The 19,835-nt window shown below is 69.0% G+C and overlaps 3 protein-coding genes across 4 annotated transcripts; 1 reads left to right on the top strand and 2 right to left on the bottom strand.

Moving 5' to 3' along the window:
* Positions 1-126: 126 nt before the first annotated feature.
* Positions 127-13,627, top strand: PAK4 (p21 (RAC1) activated kinase 4). Of its 2 annotated transcripts, XM_086771585.1 has the most exons (10): positions 127-257; positions 731-796; positions 8,853-9,076; positions 10,123-10,803; positions 11,243-11,692; positions 11,780-11,913; positions 12,003-12,129; positions 12,222-12,347; positions 12,748-12,882; positions 12,982-13,627. In XM_086771585.1, the coding sequence occupies exons 3-10, from the start codon at positions 8,873-8,875 to the stop codon at positions 13,135-13,137; spliced, it is 2,013 nt and encodes a 670-aa protein (XP_086627711.1). In that variant the 5' UTR covers positions 127-257; positions 731-796; positions 8,853-8,872; the 3' UTR covers positions 13,138-13,627. The 2 variants fall into 2 exon arrangements, with proteins under 2 accessions (XP_086627711.1, XP_086627712.1); XM_086771586.1 differs by lacking the exon at positions 10,123-10,803 and having other exon boundaries at positions 130-257.
* A 692-nt stretch (positions 13,628-14,319) lies between these two features.
* Positions 14,320-14,718, bottom strand: SYCN (syncollin). Its single transcript, XM_086771590.1, has one exon. It carries the CDS (start codon positions 14,716-14,718, stop codon positions 14,320-14,322), a length of 399 nt encoding a protein of 132 aa, XP_086627716.1.
* Positions 14,719-16,422: 1,704 nt separating this feature from the next.
* On the bottom strand, positions 16,423-19,531 carry LOC147596183 (leucine-rich repeat and fibronectin type III domain-containing protein 1-like). Its single transcript, XM_086771580.1, has 2 exons — positions 18,204-19,531; positions 16,423-17,456 (listed from the first exon to the last, which is right to left on the bottom strand). Exons 1-2 carry the CDS (start codon positions 19,529-19,531, stop codon positions 16,865-16,867), a joined length of 1,920 nt encoding a protein of 639 aa, XP_086627706.1. The 3' UTR covers positions 16,423-16,864.
* Between the last annotated feature and the right edge of the window lie 304 nt (positions 19,532-19,835).

Genomic DNA, 19,835 nt, shown 5'->3' with positions numbered 1-19,835 from the left:
CTGATTGGCCACGCTTCTCTTTTTGTCCCTTCCCCGGCAGCCACCGTTCCTACGGGTGCGCGGCGGGGTCAAACGCTGGGCGGGAACGCGCCTCCCGCCGAGGCCACGCCTATCCCGGCCCGGGGTGGGGGGCGGAGCTTGTTGCCGGGGAAACGCGGGCAGGGCGAGTGCCCGGATGCGGCTCGATCGCAAGATGGCGGCGGCCGAGTGAGCGGGGTGGGGAAGGGGAAACGGCAGTCCCGGGTCCGTCGTGAGGGGTGAGCGGGGGTCTGAGGGGGACGCGGAGGGGTCTTGGGGGGAAGGCGGGGCGCGCGGGGCTCGGATGGGGGGGGGTTGAGGGGGCCCTGGGGCGCGGGGGGCTCAGAGGAGGGACCCTGGGGGGGTTGAGAGGGTGCAGGGGGCTCAGAGGAGGGGGCCTGGGGGGGTTGAGGGGGTGCAGGAGGCTGCGAGGAGGGGGCCTGGGGTGCAGGGGGCTCAGAGGAGGGGGCCTGGGGGGGTTGAGGGGGCGCGGGGGCTGAGTTTGGGGAGAAGGGAAGGGTGGGAGGCCGTGGAGCCGTTGGGGGGCTCCCGGTGAGCTGAGGCGGGGGGGCAGCGGGACAAGTGAGCCGTGCGCTCTCGGGGCAAGCGGAGAAATCTGGGAGGGGGCTGGGGGGCCCGGCCGGATCCTGGGGGCAGGAGGGGCGCTGGCGGCGGGCGGGGAGCCTGACGGAGATCCGCGCTCCCCCTGCAGCCTCTCTCACCGGAATCGCGCGGCATGCCTCGCTGACTCGGAAGAGACTTTTCCGCTCCCTGGCAGGTAGGGAAAAACCGGCGCTGAAACCATTTACCCGGAGAAACCCTTCGTCCCGCGGCTCCCACCACCGCGCGTCACTCTTCGGAAGCGGGTTTTTTTTTTTTTCCCGCCTGTGCGCTTTGTCGTCCGACAGTGGAGAAGGCTCTCTCTGTGCCGGAGCGAGGAGCGTCGGGAGAAGCTCGGTGGCCGTCGCGATCGGGTTCTCGTGAAAAGCCGTTGGAGCTCAGCTGGGCGTGGAGATCACATCAGCTGCTACCTGCCGACGCGCCGGGGTCCGGCTGGGCCACAGCGGCTTGCGGGAAGCGCGGAAAAAACGTCCAAAAATTGTTTTTTCCGGTCTCTTTTTGCCTGCGTCCCTGGTTCCGTGGGGTTTTGTGCGCCTGTCGGCGTTCGCGGGGCGTTTCCCTCCCCCGGAGCCGGGCGAGGTGCCGGCTGGCTGCGCTGCGGGGCGCTTGGGGCTGCCGCGACTCCTCTGTCTCACCCCAAACTCTTCGAAAACGGGGTTTTGCCTCGGTTTTGGCGCTTGGTGTTCTGCACATTCCCGCGGCTGCTGGTGCTTTGCTCGTCGGAGGGAAACGACGACGAAACCGGAAAAACTTCGAGATCGGTTTCGGGGGGCGTTTGCCCGGTGATTTGCGGAGTTTTGCGGCAGCTGAGCGGTGCGCGGCGGGCTCGTAAATAACGGCAAACGGGATTTGTTGGGAGCGCTCGGCTGCGGGGGAGGATGCGGAAACAAAATAAAAATTGGAAAAAAAAAAATAAAACCCCAAAGCTTGAACGGCAGCCAAAGGATTGGCTGCTGGCTGCCAGCGCAAACACGGGCTCCTCCCGGCAGCCGTTCGAGCGGAGAAACGAAGCTGTGCTGCTCGCCGATCGCCCCCGCCCAGCTCCGGGGAGCTCTTCCGGGAAGCGCGGATAAACACCGCGCGGGAGCAGGGGCCGCGGCACGCGGCGAGGCAGCGTGAACCCGCAGCCAGCATCGCACGGAGGCATGCTCCGACTGCTCCGGGAAGATCCCGCAGGATCCTCCTGGCTCTGCTGGGGAGTTACCGCCCGGCGATTCCCAGGGAAAAAAAAAAAAAAAAGGGAATTCGCTGAATTTCCACGCTGAATTTGGGCGTGGAAACGGTGGCCGAAGCTTCCAGGCAGGATGCCGGCGGGATGACGACGGCTCGGGTCGCCGAGTGGAAACGGCCCTGCCCCCCGTGTCGTTCCCGGTTCCCGGATGTTTTCCCGATCCCGGTTATCTCTATTTACACTTGCGCGGGGAGCGTTTGTTTCGGCGGCGCTTATCGAGCCGGCCAGACGGAAGCCGTCCCCGCGAAAACACAACAAACCCCAGGGCTCTGCTCCCAGCCGCGTCGCGCCGTGCGCTTTTTCCCCACCGTGCCGCCGGCTCCGACGTGCTCTTCCTGGCCGAAACCGGTGTCCGGAAAACGAGAGGAGCGCGGCTCCGCGGCGAGCCCCGCCACTCCGTCGGGGTGGCTCGCTCGGAGGGACGGGCGCCTGGAGAAACCCCAGGGGGGCCGCGGCTTCCCTGCAGCCTAATTATGGCCGCGTCGGCTTTAGTTAATTAAAGCCGGTTGCTCCTGAGCGCGGGGAGGTTCACCCCCCGCGGGCGGGCGATGTTTAAGTAACGATCGTTTTCGCTAATGAAGCCGGATGTAAGGAAAGCGTGATTCTCTGGAACCGCGCTCTTCCTCTCCCCGCGTCGCACACTTGCGCGGCGCAAATAAACCGTGATTCCTGCAAACGATGTGAGGGGCTAATTAAAGGTTTTACCGGGCTAATCAGCTTGCACTTCAATTAGCACCGAATGCTAATCGCTCGCTGGAACACAAATTGACTTCTTGGCCGCCAAAAGGCATCGGCCGCTCTCCTCCTGGACCCCCAGCCCATCACCGTCCCTCTCTCCCAGCGCTGCCTAACGGACTTTCACTAACGAGGAGCGGCCAAGCCTGCGCTCGCTTCGCTCATTTCTTTTTTTTTTTTTTTTTTTTTTTCCTTCTAATCTGCGCCGAGCCGGAGCGTCCGAGTTAAATAAACGGGGGAACCTGGAACCTGGGACGGGTTTGTTTGCTTAACGCCTCGCTGAGCCGCCGGAACAACGTCGTCGGCTGCAGCTCCGCCCGGCAGCGGAGGGATGGGATGCGCCCGCGCAGGAACCTGGCCGTCCCGGCTGCGCCGAGCGCGGGGAGACCATCCCACATCCAAACTGGGGGCTCCTCTGCTCCCTCCCGGCGTCACGAGCCGCCCAGCTCCTCGGCCGCTCGGCGTCGTTCCCACTCCCCCGTCCCACACCGGCGTGTCTTGGCGAGGTTTTTCCGCGCCAGTTCTGATGCCGTTCGCGCTCCCGGAGCAGAGATCCTGAAAGCGGGGCGCGGTGCGCGCTTCTTGACGTCCCCGGCTTTCTGCGCCGGCTGGGTTTGAGTTTCAGCCAGACCTCTCCGTGCATACGCCAAAACCCAAAGGACGCGAATCCTTTTCCGAAGCTCGTCGGCCGTTTTTCATGCTCCTCTTCGGAGACCTCGGAGCTCGTTGGAACCGTCTTCCACTCGGAGAACACGCTGCTGTCCCGCTCTGCTGAAGGGGAAAGCAAAGCACCCGGAGGCGACTCGCAGCTCGTCGCAGAGCGAGTCAGGAGAAGAGCCGGGAAGAGGCTCCCGGAAACCGGCCCCGGGGACGGGGCTCGAGTCGTGGTGGGGAGGACGGAAAAGGCAAAACTCTCAAATTTTTTTGGAGATTTTTTTGAGATCCGCACCAGGTTCCCGCGGCACCAAGGGATAGATGCGCTGGGCGGCGGATCCAGGTGCAAAATAACCCATCCCCAGCTCCCCTCACTTTTCCGGCAGGTTTCGGGTTGCCAGGCGCCCGTCCGAAGAGCTGAGCGCCCGCGTGGGTGCCGGGGTGCTGCAGCCGCCCCCGTCTCAGCCGGAGCCGCGCGGCCGCTCCCCTGCGGAACGCAGAGCGGTTTGGTTCCTCCACATCGACCCCGGCAAAACAACCTCCTGCGGCTGTTTCCCGTCCCGCAGGTGGCGGGGCCAAGGTTTCGCCTCTCCGTGCCCGGCTTCGGCGGGAGCTCACCCGCCTTCCCCCTCCCCGCGAGCCCCGGCTTGCCGAGGTCCGTGGGCTCCCGCGCCCGAAACTTCTGCGCCAGCGTTTTCACGGCGCTTGGGGCGGGAGCGGCGATGTCTCATCCCTCTGAGCTCCGTGGTGGGGGTCACGTAGCCGGCGCCCAGGCCTCTAACGCGTCACACTCGCTGTTTGGTTTTTGGGTTTTTTTGGTTGGTTTTTTTTTTTGGCCCATGCTTCCCTGTACGCGTTGGAGCCGTCTCGTGCCCGGACGGCGCTGGAGCAGCGGGGACGTGCGCCGCGTGCCGGCGGTTGAGCAGGGCTTTGATGTAGCTGTTCCCCGCGTCCCGCAGGCCGGAAGTTTTGCTTTGGAACGAGAGGATTAAAGCGAATGAATCCCCTTTGATCGCGCTGCGGAGGCTGCCTGCGGGGAGGCGCGCTGCCTCCGTGGGGAGGAGGATCCTCACCGGGGTTACGAGTCCCGCAGATGCTTCGAATTCCAGGATTCCTCTCCTGCCCCGCCGCCCGCCCAACGTTCGATCTGCCCCGGCGGCACCGCTGCTCCGGCAGCCTCTGCTGGCTCCCTGCTTTGGATCCCTGCTTTTCCTCGAACGGCGGCGGTGCGGGGCTGGGCGGCGGACGCCTCTCCTCGTCTTTGAAGGCCGGCGCTCCCGGCGCGGGGAACGCCGCTTCCCTCCTGGCTCGCGCGGAGCCGGCCGGGCTGGTTCGACGCGCCCTCGCCAGCAGGCGGAACAAGCCGGAGGAGGACGCCCGGCTCCGCCGCTTCGTTCCGGGTTTGTCCTTTCGAGACCTTCCGTCCTCGGAGAACGCGATGGTGCGGAGGAAGAGCCGGGCTGACGGCTGAGCGCCTGGCGCGGGGCAATTTTTTCGGCAGGTACAAAACCCTCCCGGCGCGGCCCTCGTCGCGCTGCCCGGCAGGGCTTCTCGAAGCGAAACGCGAGGCACCGAGCGGCGTGCCACGGCTGCGGGAAACAGCAGGGTCTTCCGCAAGGCGAGGAGGAGGAGGAAGGCGCACGCTTTCGCTAGCTTTGCTCGGATTCTGGAGGTCTGTGGGCCAGCGCTGCAGCGTTGATGCGCTTTTATCCTTCCGTGACCGATTGCTGCGCTTCACGAGGCTCCGACATCAGCACTGGGGGGTCTGCGCTCCCGGCAGCCGCAGGGAGCGGCTGGCGCGTTGCTGTCGCCGCAGCGGCTTTGGAAGGCACAGGATCGGGGGCTTTTCGGCTGCTGCCTGTCCGTACCAACGCGAGAGAGAGGACCTTTCCGGCAGGATGAATGGCTTCTGCCCCTCGCGCGAGCGGAGACGTCGTGGCTCGAGTTCCACCTGGCTCTCCGCGGCGGGTTTTCTCCTTCCCAGATAAAACGGGAAACCCGTAAGCGCCGAAGTGGAATCCTGAGCCCGTTCTCAAGCTCCCAGGGAGAGCGGCTTCTGGGAGAGGTTACTTTTCATCTGATGATTTATTTTATTTTATTTTATTTTATTCCCCCCCCGCCCCCCCGAGTGCCACGTCCTCCCGATGCGATTCTAGGAAAGCTTCCAGGCGCCAGTGAGCAGTCCAATGGCGGCGCAGGAGAGATTTTCATCCGTGAAAATTCCAAAAGAGAAAACAGGAGGGAAATTAGCGCAAACGGCAAGTGAGCAATCTCGTCATAAGCCGTGACAGATGATCAGCGGTCCCGACTGGGGGGGGGTTTGCCCCCTCTCCGCTCGTAAAAGCCGTGTCCGTAGAAACGAGGAGGCCTTCTTGGCGGCGAGACGTCGCCGGGCTCCGCGGGACGGGGCGGGCAGAGGCGCAGCCGCCGTGGCCGCACCGCTCTCCTCTCCCTTGCTGCCCACCGCGCGGTTCAGCGCCTTCCTGGCGGGCGCTGCGCGGCAGAGGCCCGCGGCCGCTCAGATCCCGGGCCGCCGTGAGCGCCGGCTCGGTCCGAGGGTGTTTCCGCGGGGCAAACTCCGAGGGGAAGAACGCGAGGGGCGGAACGCGCGTGCTGACATCAAAACCTTGTTTTGCTGCGCCGGAGAGGGCTCGGCCCCGTTCCTCCTCGTGTGGGAGGCGGGGGCTCAGGGCGGCGGGGCTGTGCTCCCCGGGTTCGGTGACGGCGATACCGATGCGCGCCGGGCACAGACGCGCTTTTTTAGGGGCGCGAGCGCGGAAGGGGCGTGCGAAGGGGGGAACCGCCCGGGCCGGGGGGCCGGTTCTTCCTGCGCGACGGGGCCGGTTCTTCCTGCGCGACGGGGCCGCCAGCGGGTGTTCCACCAGCTTTCGCCTTTCGCTCTCCTTCCGTGCTGCTTCATTTCAAGCATTGCTGCCTCATTGGTTCCCGGCTCCCGTTCCTGCTCCAGCTTCGTCTTTAACCCCTGCGAGCCCCGCGGTGGCCACGCTCGCCGCCTTCTCCTGACGGATCACCGGCTCGCGGCGTGGGCGACGGAGCGCGGCGGCGGCGCTCCCGCTCCCGGAAAATGGTAACGGCGCCCGTTAAACCGCCGGGCCGTAGCGCCGGCGTTAGCTGCCGAGCGTGGCGCGCGTGGGGCTGCCAGGAAGCTCTTCGGAGCGGGACGTAGCCGCCGCGGGATCCTTCGCTCGGCCTTCCCGGATCCCCTTTGGGGAACGCCGAGCCGAACCTGTTAACCCGGTGCCCAGCCGCCGGAGGGTGAAGGAGAGGAAAGTCCGGCCGTCCCAGTGCGAGCCCGGCACCCGCAGGAACGCAGCGGCGGGAGCGTCTGCCTGCGAAACCGGTTCCAGAGCGCGATAAGAGCAGGTTGGGAAGGACGCGAGGCTGGGAAAGCCAGCGCGGGGGAAAACGCCGGCGGGGAGAGCTGCGCGCCGGGACACCGCCTTGGCCGGGGCCCTGAGAGCGGCCCCCGGGCTCCGGGAACCGGCTGCAGGTCCGGGAGCGCGGACCCCGGCCGGCTTGGGGGGAGCGGATGACGGATCGCCCCGATCCGTGGCTCTCCCCGCATCCCAGTCCTGGCGCTGGGGGGGCCGCCGCCGCCCCCGTCTCGCTGGTCGGTGCTGCGCGGTTTGCGGCATCAGGAGTCGGGAGCGCTGGGCCGGGACCCCCCGCCGGGTTCCCTCTCCTCTCCCTTCTCCCGCTCCATGCCTTGCCGGAGGATGGGGAGAGTGAGTAAGGCAGCTCGGGCTGAGGTTTGTCTGTTGGTTTTGGTTTTTTTTGGGATGAGTTTTAACCGGGTGTTGGGGGAGGGGGGCTCTCGGGGGAGGTTTACCCCCTTTCCGAGCGCGGCGGTTGGACACGCGCGGAGCGGCAGGCGCTCTCTCCGTCGTGCCGCCTGACACGGCTCTGGCGCTCGTTAGCGGGCACTGCGAGGTGAGGCCGGTGTTTCGGGGCGGCAGGGGGAACCGAGCTGTTTCTGGCAAGGAGGAGTGGAGCGGCTCGTTTTCTCCCACCCGGAGGCGGGGCGGCTCGTCTGCCTGGGAAGGAAAAGAGGAAAAATTGAAAAAAAAAAAAACAAACCAAAAATTGAAACACAGCAAGGAGGGGAAAGCTGCACCCCGCGCCTGTGCCTGGACGTGAAAAATGGGATGTCCCGTTGGAAAACCGCGCGTTGACGGCATGGAGGGGCTGGCGGCAAGCGGAAGGTGGCCGGCGGGCGAGCGTGCGAACCGCCTGCAGCCGCCCGGAGTTTTCCCGGACGCGCGGGACGCCGCTTCTGCCCGGATCCCGGGTCGGATCCATCGGGTGCGGGTTTTGCGCGGAGGAACGAATCGCCCGCGTGCGCCTTCGCCTCCCCGCTCCGGTTTTCGATTGCGGGCTGCCAGCGAAGCGCGGGTGTCGGGGTGCCTGTCAGCAGTGCAGAACGTGCTGCCCTGCTGCGTTTGCTCAGGGCTGCTGGAAGCCTTCGTTAATGGCTGACTAATTAAATGGAGCTGGAGATAAAGGGAATCTGACCTGGGCTGGGACGGGGCTGAGGAATGCACGGGGCTGAGGAATGCGCGGGGCTCCGGTGGGATCTGGCGAATAACCCGCTCTTAACCCCTTCCTCCTGCGCCGGCCCGCTGCCCAGAGCTCCTCCGGCCCGCCTCTGCCGGCCCCAAAAGGCCAAGCCGAGGTGGGTTTGGACGCTGACTTGCTTCCCGAAGCGCTCGGATGCTCCAGCCGTGCGTCCTCCGGGTGCGTTTTCCGGAGGCTTCTCCCACGCTTCGCCGCAAAGCGAGCAGTTTCGAAACGTCCCGCTCGGATCCGGCTCCCAACTGGGAGCCCCTTTGCCGTCCAGAACCCGTAACCCTGGCTTCTGCACCGCGACGCCTTCGTTTTCTCCTAATTAACACGCGGCTGTGGAAACTGTGGAGAAAATTAAAAAAAAAACCCAAAAGTCAAACCTGGAATTGTTCCCACTGGGAAAATCGATCTGGGGTTCCACCCCGGAGCCGGGGCTCCCTCTGCGGCCGCGGCTTGTCACCCAAAACGCGTCCCACGCTCCTGGGGGAGCCCGCGCCTGCGCTGGCCAGAGACGCTTTCCTCGGCTCACGCTGGGCTTGGTTTGTTTTGTAAAATCCTCCTAGCCCGTAATTACGGGAGCACTTTTCACTCAGTTCTTAAATTTAGGAGTCAAAGGGAGGAGGGACGCAGCACGACGTCTGCAAGACGGGGGCGCCCAAAACGTCCCTTAACCCGGGACAAAAACAACCCTGCAGGGGCGAAGCAGGAAAAAGCCGCATTATCCCGGGAGGGAGGAGACCGCCCCGTCCCACCACCCCCGTCCCGCCACTCCGTCCCCTCGGGACGCGCGACGGCACGGCACTTGCGGCTGGGAGGAAGCGGAGCCTTTGCGGGGACGGGTCAGCGGGGAGCGGAACGGGACCTCGGGTCCACGAGATGCTTCGGCCCGGGATGCTGGGGCACCGGGACCGCAGCGTGGCTGGGGAAGCCGCTCGCGGCGCGGCCGGAAGGAGAGGAGCCGAGGGAGTTGCCCGCGCGGCGAGTGATTATTTTCCGTTTCTTTGCCAAGGTCTTCTAGCCGGCCTCGCCATGTTCGGCAAGAAGAAGAAGCGCCTGGAGATCTCCGCCCCCTCCAACTTCGAGCACCGCGTGCACACGGGCTACGACCAGCGGGAGCAGAAGTTCACGGGGCTGCCGCGGCAATGGCAGGGCATCATCGAGGAGTCGGCGCGGCGCCCCAAGCCGCTGGTGGACCCCGGCTGCATCACCGCCATCCAGCACGCCTCGCAGAAGGTAGGCGGCCCGTCGGGGAGCCCGGGCGGGGGCCGGTTTGGGCTCTGGCGCCGCGCAGCGGGTAAGGCGGCGCTTCGTCTCTTTGCTGGCAGCATCCCCACGGCCGGCTCGGCGCGGGGCTGCGTGGGACGGGGTGAAAAGCTCTCCCGCGTCCTGCCGGCGGCTGGAAAAAAAAAAAAAAACAAAAAAACAAAAAAAACCCAAAACCAAACCTATCCCGCAAGAAAACACCAGGGAAACTGTGTCCGTCCGTTCCCATCTCATCCCTCCCGCACCTGTGTCTCCCTGAGCTGCTGTTGCGTCGTTTTTTCCAAGTCTGGCTTGTCTGCTCCCCTCGCTCAAGGCCTCCCGCGCCCCAGCTCCGCCGTTCCTCCCCTTCCGCCCCAAATCAGTCCCTCGACACCGGCTGCTCTACGAGCGGCACGCCCTGCGCGGCGGCGCAGCTCCGGTGGCTGTGAGCAACGCCGGCCACGGCCCTTCCCAGCTGGAGCCGACGCGGGCGGAATTCCGCTGACCCCGAAAGATGCCCGAACCCACGCAGCCCCTCAGCACTGCGAGCTGGGGAAAGCCCCCCCTGTGCAGCCCAGGGCTCCCTAGTTTGGGCGTCCCACCCAACTGGGACGCTGCCCCCCGCCATCGGGCCTCGTTTTCTCCCTGCTCTGCTCTCCCTCCGCTGCCAGCACCCCCCTGGCCCCTTCCCCCGAGCCCCCCGATCGAGGCTGGCTCTGGCCGAAGGCTTCTCAGGTCCGGGAGGAGAGGCGGGAGGCCGGAGCCGGATATTTTGGTTGTTTTGGAACCTGGAAAGCTCCCCCGGCCCCCAGCTGCAGCCTGGAGCCCACGCGCCGGACTGGTCCGGGGCGGCACCCGCACCGGCCCCCGCAGACCCCCTCCCCTCCCCACGTCCCCTCTGTGTGTCCCCGTCACCACCAGGCATTTCATTTTCATTTTTTTTTTTGTTTTTATTTTCTTCCCTTTTTTTTTTTTTCTTTTGTTCTGTCTGTGCTTTGTGTTCCTGTCCGCCTCCTGTCCCGCGTCCTGCTCCAAAGACCATCGTGCGGGGCAGCAAAGCCGCCAAGGACGGCTCCCTGACCTGGCTGCTGGACGAGTTTGAGAACATGTCCGTGTCCCGTTCCAATTCTCTGCGCAGGGACAGCCCTCCCTTCCCGCCCCGCCGCGACCAGCTCTACCAGGAGAACGGCCTCTCCGAGGGCCCGCCCGCCGCCCGGCCGCCGCAGGACGCCGGCGGGAGCACGGAGAAGAGCCGCCGTGCGGCCAGGAGCGAGCTAGAGCAGGGCGAGGAGAGACCCCGGGAGAGGGAGGAGCGGCACGCCCGCCACCACCGCCAGCAGCAGCCCCGCGGGCAGGAACCCGGCCCCAAACCCGCTCCCCCCGGCGGCGGCCGCCCGCCCCCTCCCGAGTACCCCAAAACCCCCGCCGAGCGGGACGCCTGGCGGGGTTACCCTGCCGACAGGGACTACAGCGAGCCGGCCGACCGGGTGGTGAGGCGGGAGCGCCCCGAGCCCGCCGACAAGCGCCCCAAATCCACCTACGCCGGCGAAAGCAGCCCGCGGTCCCCCCGGGACAAGCGCCCGCTCTCCGGGCCCGATATCCGGACTCCCCACGTCCCCGTTTCCGAAGGGGCGGTGAAGACGGCTCAGCAGACAGGACGCCCCTTTAATACCTACCCGCGGGCCGAGACCGACCCCGGCAGGGGTGCGGGTTCGCAGGTAATGGCTCCCCCCCCTCTGCTCGCACCGGACCCGCTTGGCGGCGACCGCTCCTTCCCAGGGGAGCTTTTCCGCGCTCTGCCTCTCCTCCACCTCCTTGAAAAGCAGCCTCTCTCCTCCGCTCCCTGAGCGGGCGCCAGCTCGCGGCCTCCTGCGCTCCGGGGCAGCGCACGCCGAAGACCGCAGCCACTCCACGCTCTCCTCTCCGGCGCCGTGCCGGCGGCGCTGACCCTGTCCTTGTTTCCGAAGCGGCCGCCGGCTCCTCTGCGGTCTCCTCGCCCCCCCCCGACCCCCGGCTTCCTCGCTCCTTCTACGCCTGTCTAGTGCAAACCTTTCCTTCGCAGGCCGCGGCGTCGGCGCGGCGAAATCCCGGCTCCGGCCGCACGCTCCCCTCCGGTGTTTTCGGCAGCTGATGCCCCTCTCCTCCCTCTCCTCGCAGGCAGAGCACCGGCCGGGCCGGCCGCAGGAGGCGGCGTCCAACGGGCCGGCGAGCAGTGGCGGCGGCACCGGCTCTTCCCGAGCCCACCCTCCCGGCCCGCCGCGCTCCAAAAACCCCGAGCCGCCCCGCCCTGGCCTCACCCCTCACGCCTCGGACCCCCACCTCGCTCGCCAGCCGCCGCCGCCCACCGCCGCCGCCCCTCCGGCTCCTCAGCAGCCCCGCTCGCCGCAGCGCGAACCGCAGCGCGTGTCCCACGAGCAGTTTCGGGCGGCGCTGCAGATGGTGGTGGATCCCGGAGACCCCCGCGCCTACCTGGACAACTTCATCAAGATCGGCGAGGGCTCCACCGGCGTCGTCTGCATCGCCACCATCAGGAGCTCCGGCAAGCTGGTGGCTGTGAAGAAGATGGATCTGCGCAAGCAGCAGCGGCGCGAGCTGCTCTTCAACGAGGTGAGGCGATGCGGGGAACGCCCCAAAAGCGGGGCGGGGCGCTGCGCCGGTGGCGCCAGGGCTGAGGCGGCGTTTTGGGCCCCGCAGGTGGTGATCATGCGGGACTACCAGCACGAGAACGTGGTGGAGATGTACAACAGCTACCTGGTGGGCGACGAGCTCTGGGTGGTGATGGAGTTCCTGGAGGGCGGCGCCCTGACCGACATCGTCACGCACACCAGGTACGTCCCCACGCGGCCCCCGCCCTGCCGCTGCCCCGCCGCCGCGGCGCTCGGCACTGCCCTCCCGCTCTCCCCCGTCCCGCCGGCAGGATGAACGAGGAGCAGATCGCTGCCGTCTGCTCGGCCGTGCTGAAGGCCCTTGCTGTGCTCCACGCGCAGGGCGTCATCCACCGCGACATCAAGAGCGACTCCATCCTCCTCACGCACGACGGCAGGGTAGGCGCCGTGCCGCGGCGGGGTATGGAGCCTCCCCGGCCGGCCGAGGCGCCGCGGCGACGCTCTCGCCCGCCGCTCTTTTTTTTTTTCAGGTGAAACTCTCCGATTTCGGGTTCTGCGCCCAAGTGAACAAGGAGGTGCCGCGGCGGAAGTCGCTGGTGGGGACCCCGTACTGGATGGCGCCGGAGCTCATCTCCCGCCTGCCCTACGGCCCAGAGGTCAGCCCGCCGCGGGGTTGGGGGCGCGTTTGGGGGCGCGGGGTGGATTTTGGGGGCAGCTGGGGCAGATTTGGGGGTGCATGAGGCAAATTTGGGGGCGCAGGGCGGATTTGGGAGCAGCTGGGGCAGATTTGGGGGCGCAGGGTGGATTTGGGAGCAGGTGGGGCAGATTTGGGGGTGCAGGTGGGGCGGATTTGGGGGCCCATGGGGCAGCTTTGGGGGCCCATGGGGCGGGTTTGGGGGTGCAGGGCGGATTTGGGGGAGCAGGTGGAGCAGATTTGGGGGAGCAGGTGGGGTGGATTTGGGGGCGCGGGGCAGCTTTGTGGGCCCGTGGGGCGGACTCGGGGGCGCGGGGTGACCTCGGCTTTCCCGCGCACGCCCCCCCCAAACGCCCCCGCAGGTGGACATCTGGTCGCTGGGCGTGATGGTGATCGAGATGGTGGACGGGGAGCCCCCCTATTTCAACGAGCCCCCCCTGAAAGCCATGAAGATGATCCGCGACAACCTGCCCCCCAAGCTGAAGAACGGCCACAAGGTAACGGGGGGTGGGGGGGGACACACGCGGCAACCGGCAGGGGGGACGGGACCCCCGCGGGACGGCCCCGACGGCCCCCCCCTCTCCCCCCCCCCGCAGGTGTCCCCCTCGCTGAAGGGGTTCCTGGAGCGCGTGCTGGTGCGGGACCCGGCGCAGCGAGCCACGGCGGCCGAGCTGCTGAAGCACCCCTTCCTGGCCAAGGCGGGCCCCCCCTCCTGCATCGTCCCCCTCATGCGCCAGAACCGCCTGCGGTGAGGGGCCGCGCCCCACCCGCCCGCCTGCACGTCCTGACTGTGCCACTACTGTCGGGGCGCTGGGGGGGGGCGCGCCCCCCTGGCCCCCACCCCGCTACTGAGCCGGGGAGCGGCCGCCGAGGGCGGGGGGGGGCGCTTGGATTGCGACGGTTTTGGCGAGGCCGCACCGCGCCCCCCCCTCCGCCCCCGTTGGAGCCCTTTTGGGGCGTCTCCCCCGTTTCTTTCTCTTTTTTTTTTGCCCCCCCCCCCCCATCCGGCCCCCGGGGGCGTCTCTGTGGCGGGGGGGGGACGCATCCCACAGCCACACTACTGATTCGGGGTCCCTGCCGCCCCCCCCCCGCATGTTTGTGTTCTTTTTGGGGTTTTTTTGGGTTTTCCCTCCCGGTTTGTTTTTTAACGAAGCTATTTATATCGTTTTGTAACGCCGCGGTGCGGGGGGGCTGGGGGGGGCCGGCGCAGGGACCCCCAGCGATTACACGCGTCGTTTTGGAGACAGCGCCGTCCGCGTCCCTTCTTTTTGGGCCGGACGGGGGCAGCATGTGCGTGTGGGGTCACACGCATGGCCCTCACGGTGCCCCCACCGCCACATCCCTGCTCGGGGGGGTGAGGGAGGGGAGGAGTTGGGGGTCACGGGACACGGGGACCCTGGGGGGCACCGCCTCCCACCCCGCTTCCCCCCAGTAAAGCACCCGCGAGGCAGGAGCTGCTGCGGCCCCCAGGCTTTTTATTGGCTGCGCTCGGAGCTGGGCGGGGTCGGGGGGCGCGGCAGCGCCGCGGCAACGCGTGTTGGCTCGCCTCTGCCGGCCTTGGCCCGTGCGGACTCACGGTGACCTGCGTGGACTCCCGGTGACTCGTCGTGGCCCTCGTCGACTCGTCTTGACTTGTTGGCCCATCATGGCCCACGTTGGCTTGTCTTGGCCAAGCTGGGCTTTTCTTGCCCACGTTGACTGGCGTCGACTTGTGTTGACTTGCGTTGACTCGTGTTGACTCATGTTGACTCGTGTTGGCCGGCGTTGACTCGTGTTGACTGGCATCGACTTGTGTTGACTTGCGTTGGCCGGCGTTGACTGGCGTTCACTCGCGTTGACTCGTGTTGACTTGTGTTGACTCACATTGACTCGGATTAGCCCACGTTGACTCGTGTTGGCCGGCGTCGACCCGCGCCGCCCCGCGCCGCCCCCCCTCAGTTGCACTTGCAGTAGTAGCCCCTGATGGCGTCGTTCCAGTCGCCAAACAGCCCCCGCCGCACCTCCTGCAGGCGCGGCACCGCCCCGGCCGAGAACCGCCGGCTGTTCCCCTTCTTGCCGGCCCGCGCCCAGACGGTCAGCTCGCAGCGCGTGCCCACCACCAGCGAGGAGACGCGGGCGGCCCAGCCGCGGGGCATGTAGGGGACGTCGGCGCCAGGCTCCACCACCAGCGCGTCCCCCGCGCAGCACTGCTCGTAGTAGGGGCTGTCGTCGGCGTAGAGCTGGGCGCAGACACGCGTGCCGTTGGCCGTCCGCAGGGCGGAGGGGGCCGGGCACTGCGCCTCCACCGCCGCCAGCGCCACCGCCGCCAGCACCGCCGCCACCAGCGCCGCCATCGCCCGCCCCCCGCCACCGCCGCCCCCCAGATATAGCCGGGCCCAAGGACGGGGGCGGGGGGCGGCTGGGCCCCCCGCCCTGGGAAGGGACACAGCTGCCCCGGGCCCCCCCCCACCTCCTCCTCCTCCTCCTCCTCCTCCTCCCCCCTGGGAAGGGGCCCAGGTGTCATGTCCCCCCCCACGTCCCCCCGGTAAGGGGCCCAGGTGTGTCGTCCCCCCCCCCCAACCCCCTGGGAAGGGGCCCAGGTGTTCCCCCCCCACCCTCAACCCCCCCCCGGTAAGGGGCCCAGGTGTGTCGTCCCCCCCCCCCCCCAACCCCCTGGGAAGGGGCCCAGGTGTTCCCCCCCCACCCTCAACCCCCCCGGTTAAGGGGCCCAGGTGTGTTGTCCCCCCCCCCAACCCCCTGGGAAGGGGCCCAGGTGTTCCCCCCCCACCCTCAACCCCCCCGGGAAGGGGCCCAGGTGTTCCCCCCCCCACCCCACCCCCCAGGTCCCCTCCCTGCCCCCGTGGCCTTGGGGAAACTGAGGCACGGAGGGGGGGAAACGACCCCCTGACCCCCCCCCAGACAGAGGGGACCCCCTGACCCCCCCCCAAAGCAGAGGGGACCCCCTGACGCGCCCCCCCCCCTACGCAGAGGGGACCCCCTGACTCCCCCCACCCCAGGCAGATGGGACCCCTGACACCCCCCCACCTCCAAACCAGAGGGGACCCCCTAACCCCCCCCCACCCCAGGCAGGTGGGACCCCTGACACCCCCTCCAAACCAGAGGGGACCCTTGGGACCCCCCCAGCAGAGGAGACCCCTGATCTCCCCTCCCCAGGCACAGGGGGCCCCCGAAGCCCCCCCCCCAGCAGAGGGCCCCCCTGCGCCCCCCTCTCCACACACACGGTTTCCGTCGCCCCGGGCGGGGGGGGCACAGGTTTTTAATGTAAAAACTTGTGTTAAACACTGCAGCGGGCCGGGGGGGCCCGGGGGGGCGGCTGGGGGGGCGGGGGGGCAGATTGGGGGGTAAGGGGCAAATTGGGGGGGGGCAAGGGGGCTGGGGGGGGGCCGGGGCGCCGACCCCCCTGGGTTTATCCAGACCAGCCAGATAGGAGACCCCGGGCGGGAGGGGGGTACGGGGTGGGGGGGGGGGGACGGGGGGCTGCGGTTCTCGTGTCATCTGTGCAGACATGTCAGTGGCGTGTGCGGGGCCCCCCCGCCGCCGGCCCGGCCGAAGGCACCGCGGCAGGGGGCGGGCCGGGAGCGCGCACGCGTGTTGGGGAGCGCGCGCGTGTCGGGGCGGACACGCGGGTTGGCGCACCCGCAAGTAGTAGGGCATGCGTGTGTCGACGCACACGTGTGTCAGGGCACACACGAATGTTGGGGCACACACGCGTGTTGAGGTGCACACGCATGTCCCAGCGGTGCCCCCGCAGGGCCGGGGGGGGGCACACGGGTACCGGGGGGGGGCAGCACATGGGGACCCCGAGGAGCACCCATGGGTGCGTCTAGGCACCCGCCAGCACCTGGGGGGGGTCCCAGGGGCTCTGGGGCTGCGTATGGGCACCCACGGGTGTGCTGGACACCCAGGGGTGCCTTCGGGCACCTGGGAGCACCCAAGGGTGCGTTTGGGCACCCGGGAGCACCCAGGGGTGCTGCCTTCAGGCACCCAGCAGCACCCAAGGCGGCATTTGGGCACCCAAGGGTGCGTTTGGTCACCCAGGAGCGCTGCGTTGAAGCACCCAGGAGCACCCAGGGGTGCGCAGCAGCACCCAAGGCTGCGTTTGGGCACCCAGGGGTGCACGGGGAGCACCCAAGGGTGTGTTTGGTCACCCAGGAGCACCCAAGGGTGCTGCCTTTGGGCACCCAGCAGCACCGAAGGCTGCGTTTGGGCACCCAAGGGTGCATTTGGTCCCCCAGGAGCACCCAAGGGTGCTGCATTGAAGCACCCAGGAGCACCCAGGGGTGCACAGGAGCACCGAAGGCTGCGTTTGGGCACCCAATGGTGCATTTGGTCCCCCGGGAGCACCCAAGGGTGCTGTGTTCGGGCACCCGGGAGCACCCAAGGGCGCACGGGAGCATCCAAGGCTGCATTCGGTCGCCCGAGGGTGCACACGAGGACTGTGGTGCCGCCTCCGAGCACCCGTGGGTGCCCCCCGCCCCGCTAGACGGTGCTCTCCAGCATCCAGTGGGTGCTGCCGAAGGAGGGGCGCAGGGCGGGCGCGGCGTCGGGCAGGTCGAGGCGCGGCAGCGAGCCGTGGCGCCGAGTCCGCGCGCGCCGGGGGTAGCTGTGGCTGGGGAAGAGCCCCCGCGCGCCCTCCCCGCCGGTGCCCGCGGGAGCGGGGGGCGCGGGGGGCGGCGGGGCGGCGGCGGCAGCGGGGGGCGGCGGCGGCTCCGGCTCGGGGGCTCTGTGGGCGCCGTTGGTCTGCGAGCAGACGCTGGCGACGGCGGCGGCGGGCGTGCGGCGGGCGGCGGCCGCCTTGTAGCGGGCGGTGAGGATGAGGATGAAGACGAGGACGGAGGCGGCGATGGCGGCGCCGATGACGACAATGACAGTGCCCCCCAGAAAATGAGGGCGGGGCAGGGCGGCGCAGCCGGGGGGCGCGCCGGCCGTGGCGAAGCGCACGCAGCCCAGCGCGCGGGCGGCCGGCGGCGCCGCCACCCCCTCAGCGTAGAGCGCCGACACACACAGGTCGTACTCGCGCCCCGCCGCCAGGTCCCGCAGCACGAAGCTCCGGCTGGAGGGGGGCAGCAGCCTGCGGGGGGGCGCGCACGCGTTGGGGGCGCGGCGCGAAGCCGTGCCACGCCGCCACGCGGTGCCGTGTGATGCCGTGCGACGCCATGGAACGCCACGCGGCCGCGTGCGACGCCACGTGGCGCCAAGCAATGCCATGTCGTGCAAAGCTGTGCTGCGCAGCACCACGCCGCCCTGTGCGGTGCCGTGTGATGCGTGCGACGCCACACGGCCTCGTGCAACACCATGTGGCGCCGTGCAATGCCGCACAACGCCACGCCATGCAACACCGTGCGACGCCACACGGCCTCTTGCGACGCCACGTAGTGCCGTGCGATGCCACACAGTGCCACACGACGCCATGCCACCTCATGCAGCGCCACGCGGCCTCGTGTGATGCTACGCAGCGCCATGCCATGCCACGCAACACCATGTGACACCACACAGCCTCGTGCAACGCCACACGGCACCATGCCACGCCATACCACACCGTGTGATGCCACACGGCCTCGTGCGACGCCACGCGGCGCCGTGCCATGCCATGCAACACCGTGCGATGCCATGTGGCGCCGTGTGATGCCACACCGCCCCGCGCAATGCCGTGCAGCGCCGTGCCGTGCCACGCCGCCCCGTGCAACGCCGCATGGCACCGTGCGACGCCACACCCCCCCTGCGGCACCATGCCAAGGTGCAACGCCCCCATGCAGCGCGACGTGAGGCATGGAAGCACACCCGGAGCCGGCCCCCCGCGGCGGCGCGCAGCGCCCACCTGTAGACGAGGGAGTCGTCGAGGGAGCTGTTGTACTGGATCTGGAACATGCGGATGCCGGGGACGTGGCGCTGCGGCAGCCAGCGGATGCGCGCCGAGGAGGCCGTCAGCTCGGCCGCCACGATGCGCCGCTCGCCCGCCGCCCGCGTCTCGTTGCCGCCGGCGCGCGCCATGTCGGATGGGCCGGGCCCGGCTTCCGCGGCCTCGGCGTCGGCGTCGCCGCGAGGGACGGGCAGCGGCAGGACGGCCACCTGCACCCGGGCGGCCGCCTCGCCGGCGGCGTTGGAGGCCACGCAGGTGAAGGCGCCGTGGTCGCCCAGCGTGGCCACCCGCAGCTCCAGCGAGCCGTCGGGCCGCACGGCGCGGCGCGAGCCGTTCTGCACCAGCCGCCCGTCCGGCCCCAGCCAGTGCAGCGCCGGCGGCGGGTCGCCGGCCGCCGCGCAACCCAACCGCAGCGGTTGGCCTTCCAGAACGGCGGCGGGCTCGGCAGCCGCTCCGGCGATGGCAGGCGCCCGGCACGCCAGCTCCTCCTCCGGCACGGCCCACAACAGGCGCCCGGCCAGCGGCGGCGGCGACGCGCAGCTCTCCAAGCGTCCCGGCCGCGCCAGGCGCCGCAGCCACAGCAGCTCGCAGTTGCAGTGCAACGGGTTCCCGCCCGCCGCCAAACTGGGGCCCGGCGGCCCCGGCACCGGCGGCAGCGCCCGCAGGCGGTTGGCCGTCAGGTCCAGGCGCGCCAGGCGCGGCAGGCGCGCCACCGCCCCGGCGGGGACGCGCTCCAGCAGGTTGTGGTCCAGCGTGAGCGTGGCCAGGCTGGCCATGGCGGCCACCGCGTCCCACGGCAGCGCCGGCAGGTTGTTGTGCGAGAGGTCCAGGTCCTCCACCGTGGCGGCGAAGGCGGCGAAGGCGGCGGGCTCGATGGTGGCCAGCTGGTTGTTGGCCAGGATGAGGTGGCGCAGGCTGGCCAGCCCCCGCAGCTGTGCCCCGCTCAGCGCCGGCAGCCGGTTGCCGTCCAGGTGCAGCGCGCGCAGGGCGCGCAGGTCGGCGAAGGCGCCGGGCGCCAGGCGCCGCAGCCCGTTGCGCGACAGCGTGAGGTGCACCAGGCTGCTCATGTTGGCGAAGTCGGCGCGGCCCACGGCGCCGATGAAGTTGTCGGCCAGGCGCAGCTCCACGGCGCCGCGGTCCAGGCTGGGCGGCACGGCCAGCAGCCCCGTGCGGGCGCACAGCAGCGTGGGGCTGGGCGCGGCCGCGGGGCACAGGCAGCGCGGGGGGCAGCGCGCCGACCCCGCCACCGCCCCCAGCATCACCAGCGGCACCAGCAGCTCGGCCATGGCGGCGCCCGCCCCGCCGCGCCTGGGGGGTCGGGGGGGGAGTGCGGGGGGGGTCAGGGGCGGCGAGATGTCCCGCGGGGGCCCCGTGTCGTCGTCCCACGTCATCCCGTGCCATCCCGTGCCGTCCCGTGCGATCCCGCATCATCCCATGCCAACCCATGTCATCCCGTGTCATCCCATGTCATCATCCCATGTCGTCCCATGCAATCCCACGTCATCCCGTGTCGTCATCCCATGTCATCCCGTGTCGTCCTATGTCATCCCGCATCATCCTGTGTTGTCCTGCATCATCCCATGCGATCCC

Source organism: Chlamydotis macqueenii, unplaced genomic scaffold (assembly GCF_036417535.1).
Source record: "Chlamydotis macqueenii isolate bChlMac1 unplaced genomic scaffold, bChlMac1.mat HAP1_SCAFFOLD_10, whole genome shotgun sequence".
In the NCBI taxonomy this organism is placed as follows: domain Eukaryota; kingdom Metazoa; phylum Chordata; class Aves; order Otidiformes; family Otididae; genus Chlamydotis; species Chlamydotis macqueenii.
Note: the sequence above shows the minus strand (reverse complement) of the source record. Positions and strands in the feature narration are given on the sequence as shown.

Coding starts and splice junctions, on each gene's coding strand:
- LOC147596183 (XM_086771580.1), bottom strand. CDS start 19,531: ATGGCCGAGCTGCTGGTGCCGCTGGTGATGCTGGGGGCGGTGGCGGGG. Junction 17,457..18,203: donor GACGACTCCCTCGTCTACAG/GTGGGCGCTGCG, acceptor GCCCCCCCGCAG/GCTGCTGCCCCCCTCCAGCC.
- PAK4 (XM_086771585.1), top strand. CDS start 8,873: ATGTTCGGCAAGAAGAAGAAGCGCCTGGAGATCTCCGCCCCCTCCAAC. Junction 12,348..12,747: donor GCCTGCCCTACGGCCCAGAG/GTCAGCCCGCCG, acceptor ACGCCCCCGCAG/GTGGACATCTGGTCGCTGGG. Junction 12,883..12,981: donor AGCTGAAGAACGGCCACAAG/GTAACGGGGGGT, acceptor CCCCCCCCGCAG/GTGTCCCCCTCGCTGAAGGG.
- SYCN (XM_086771590.1), bottom strand. CDS start 14,718: ATGGCGGCGCTGGTGGCGGCGGTGCTGGCGGCGGTGGCGCTGGCGGCG.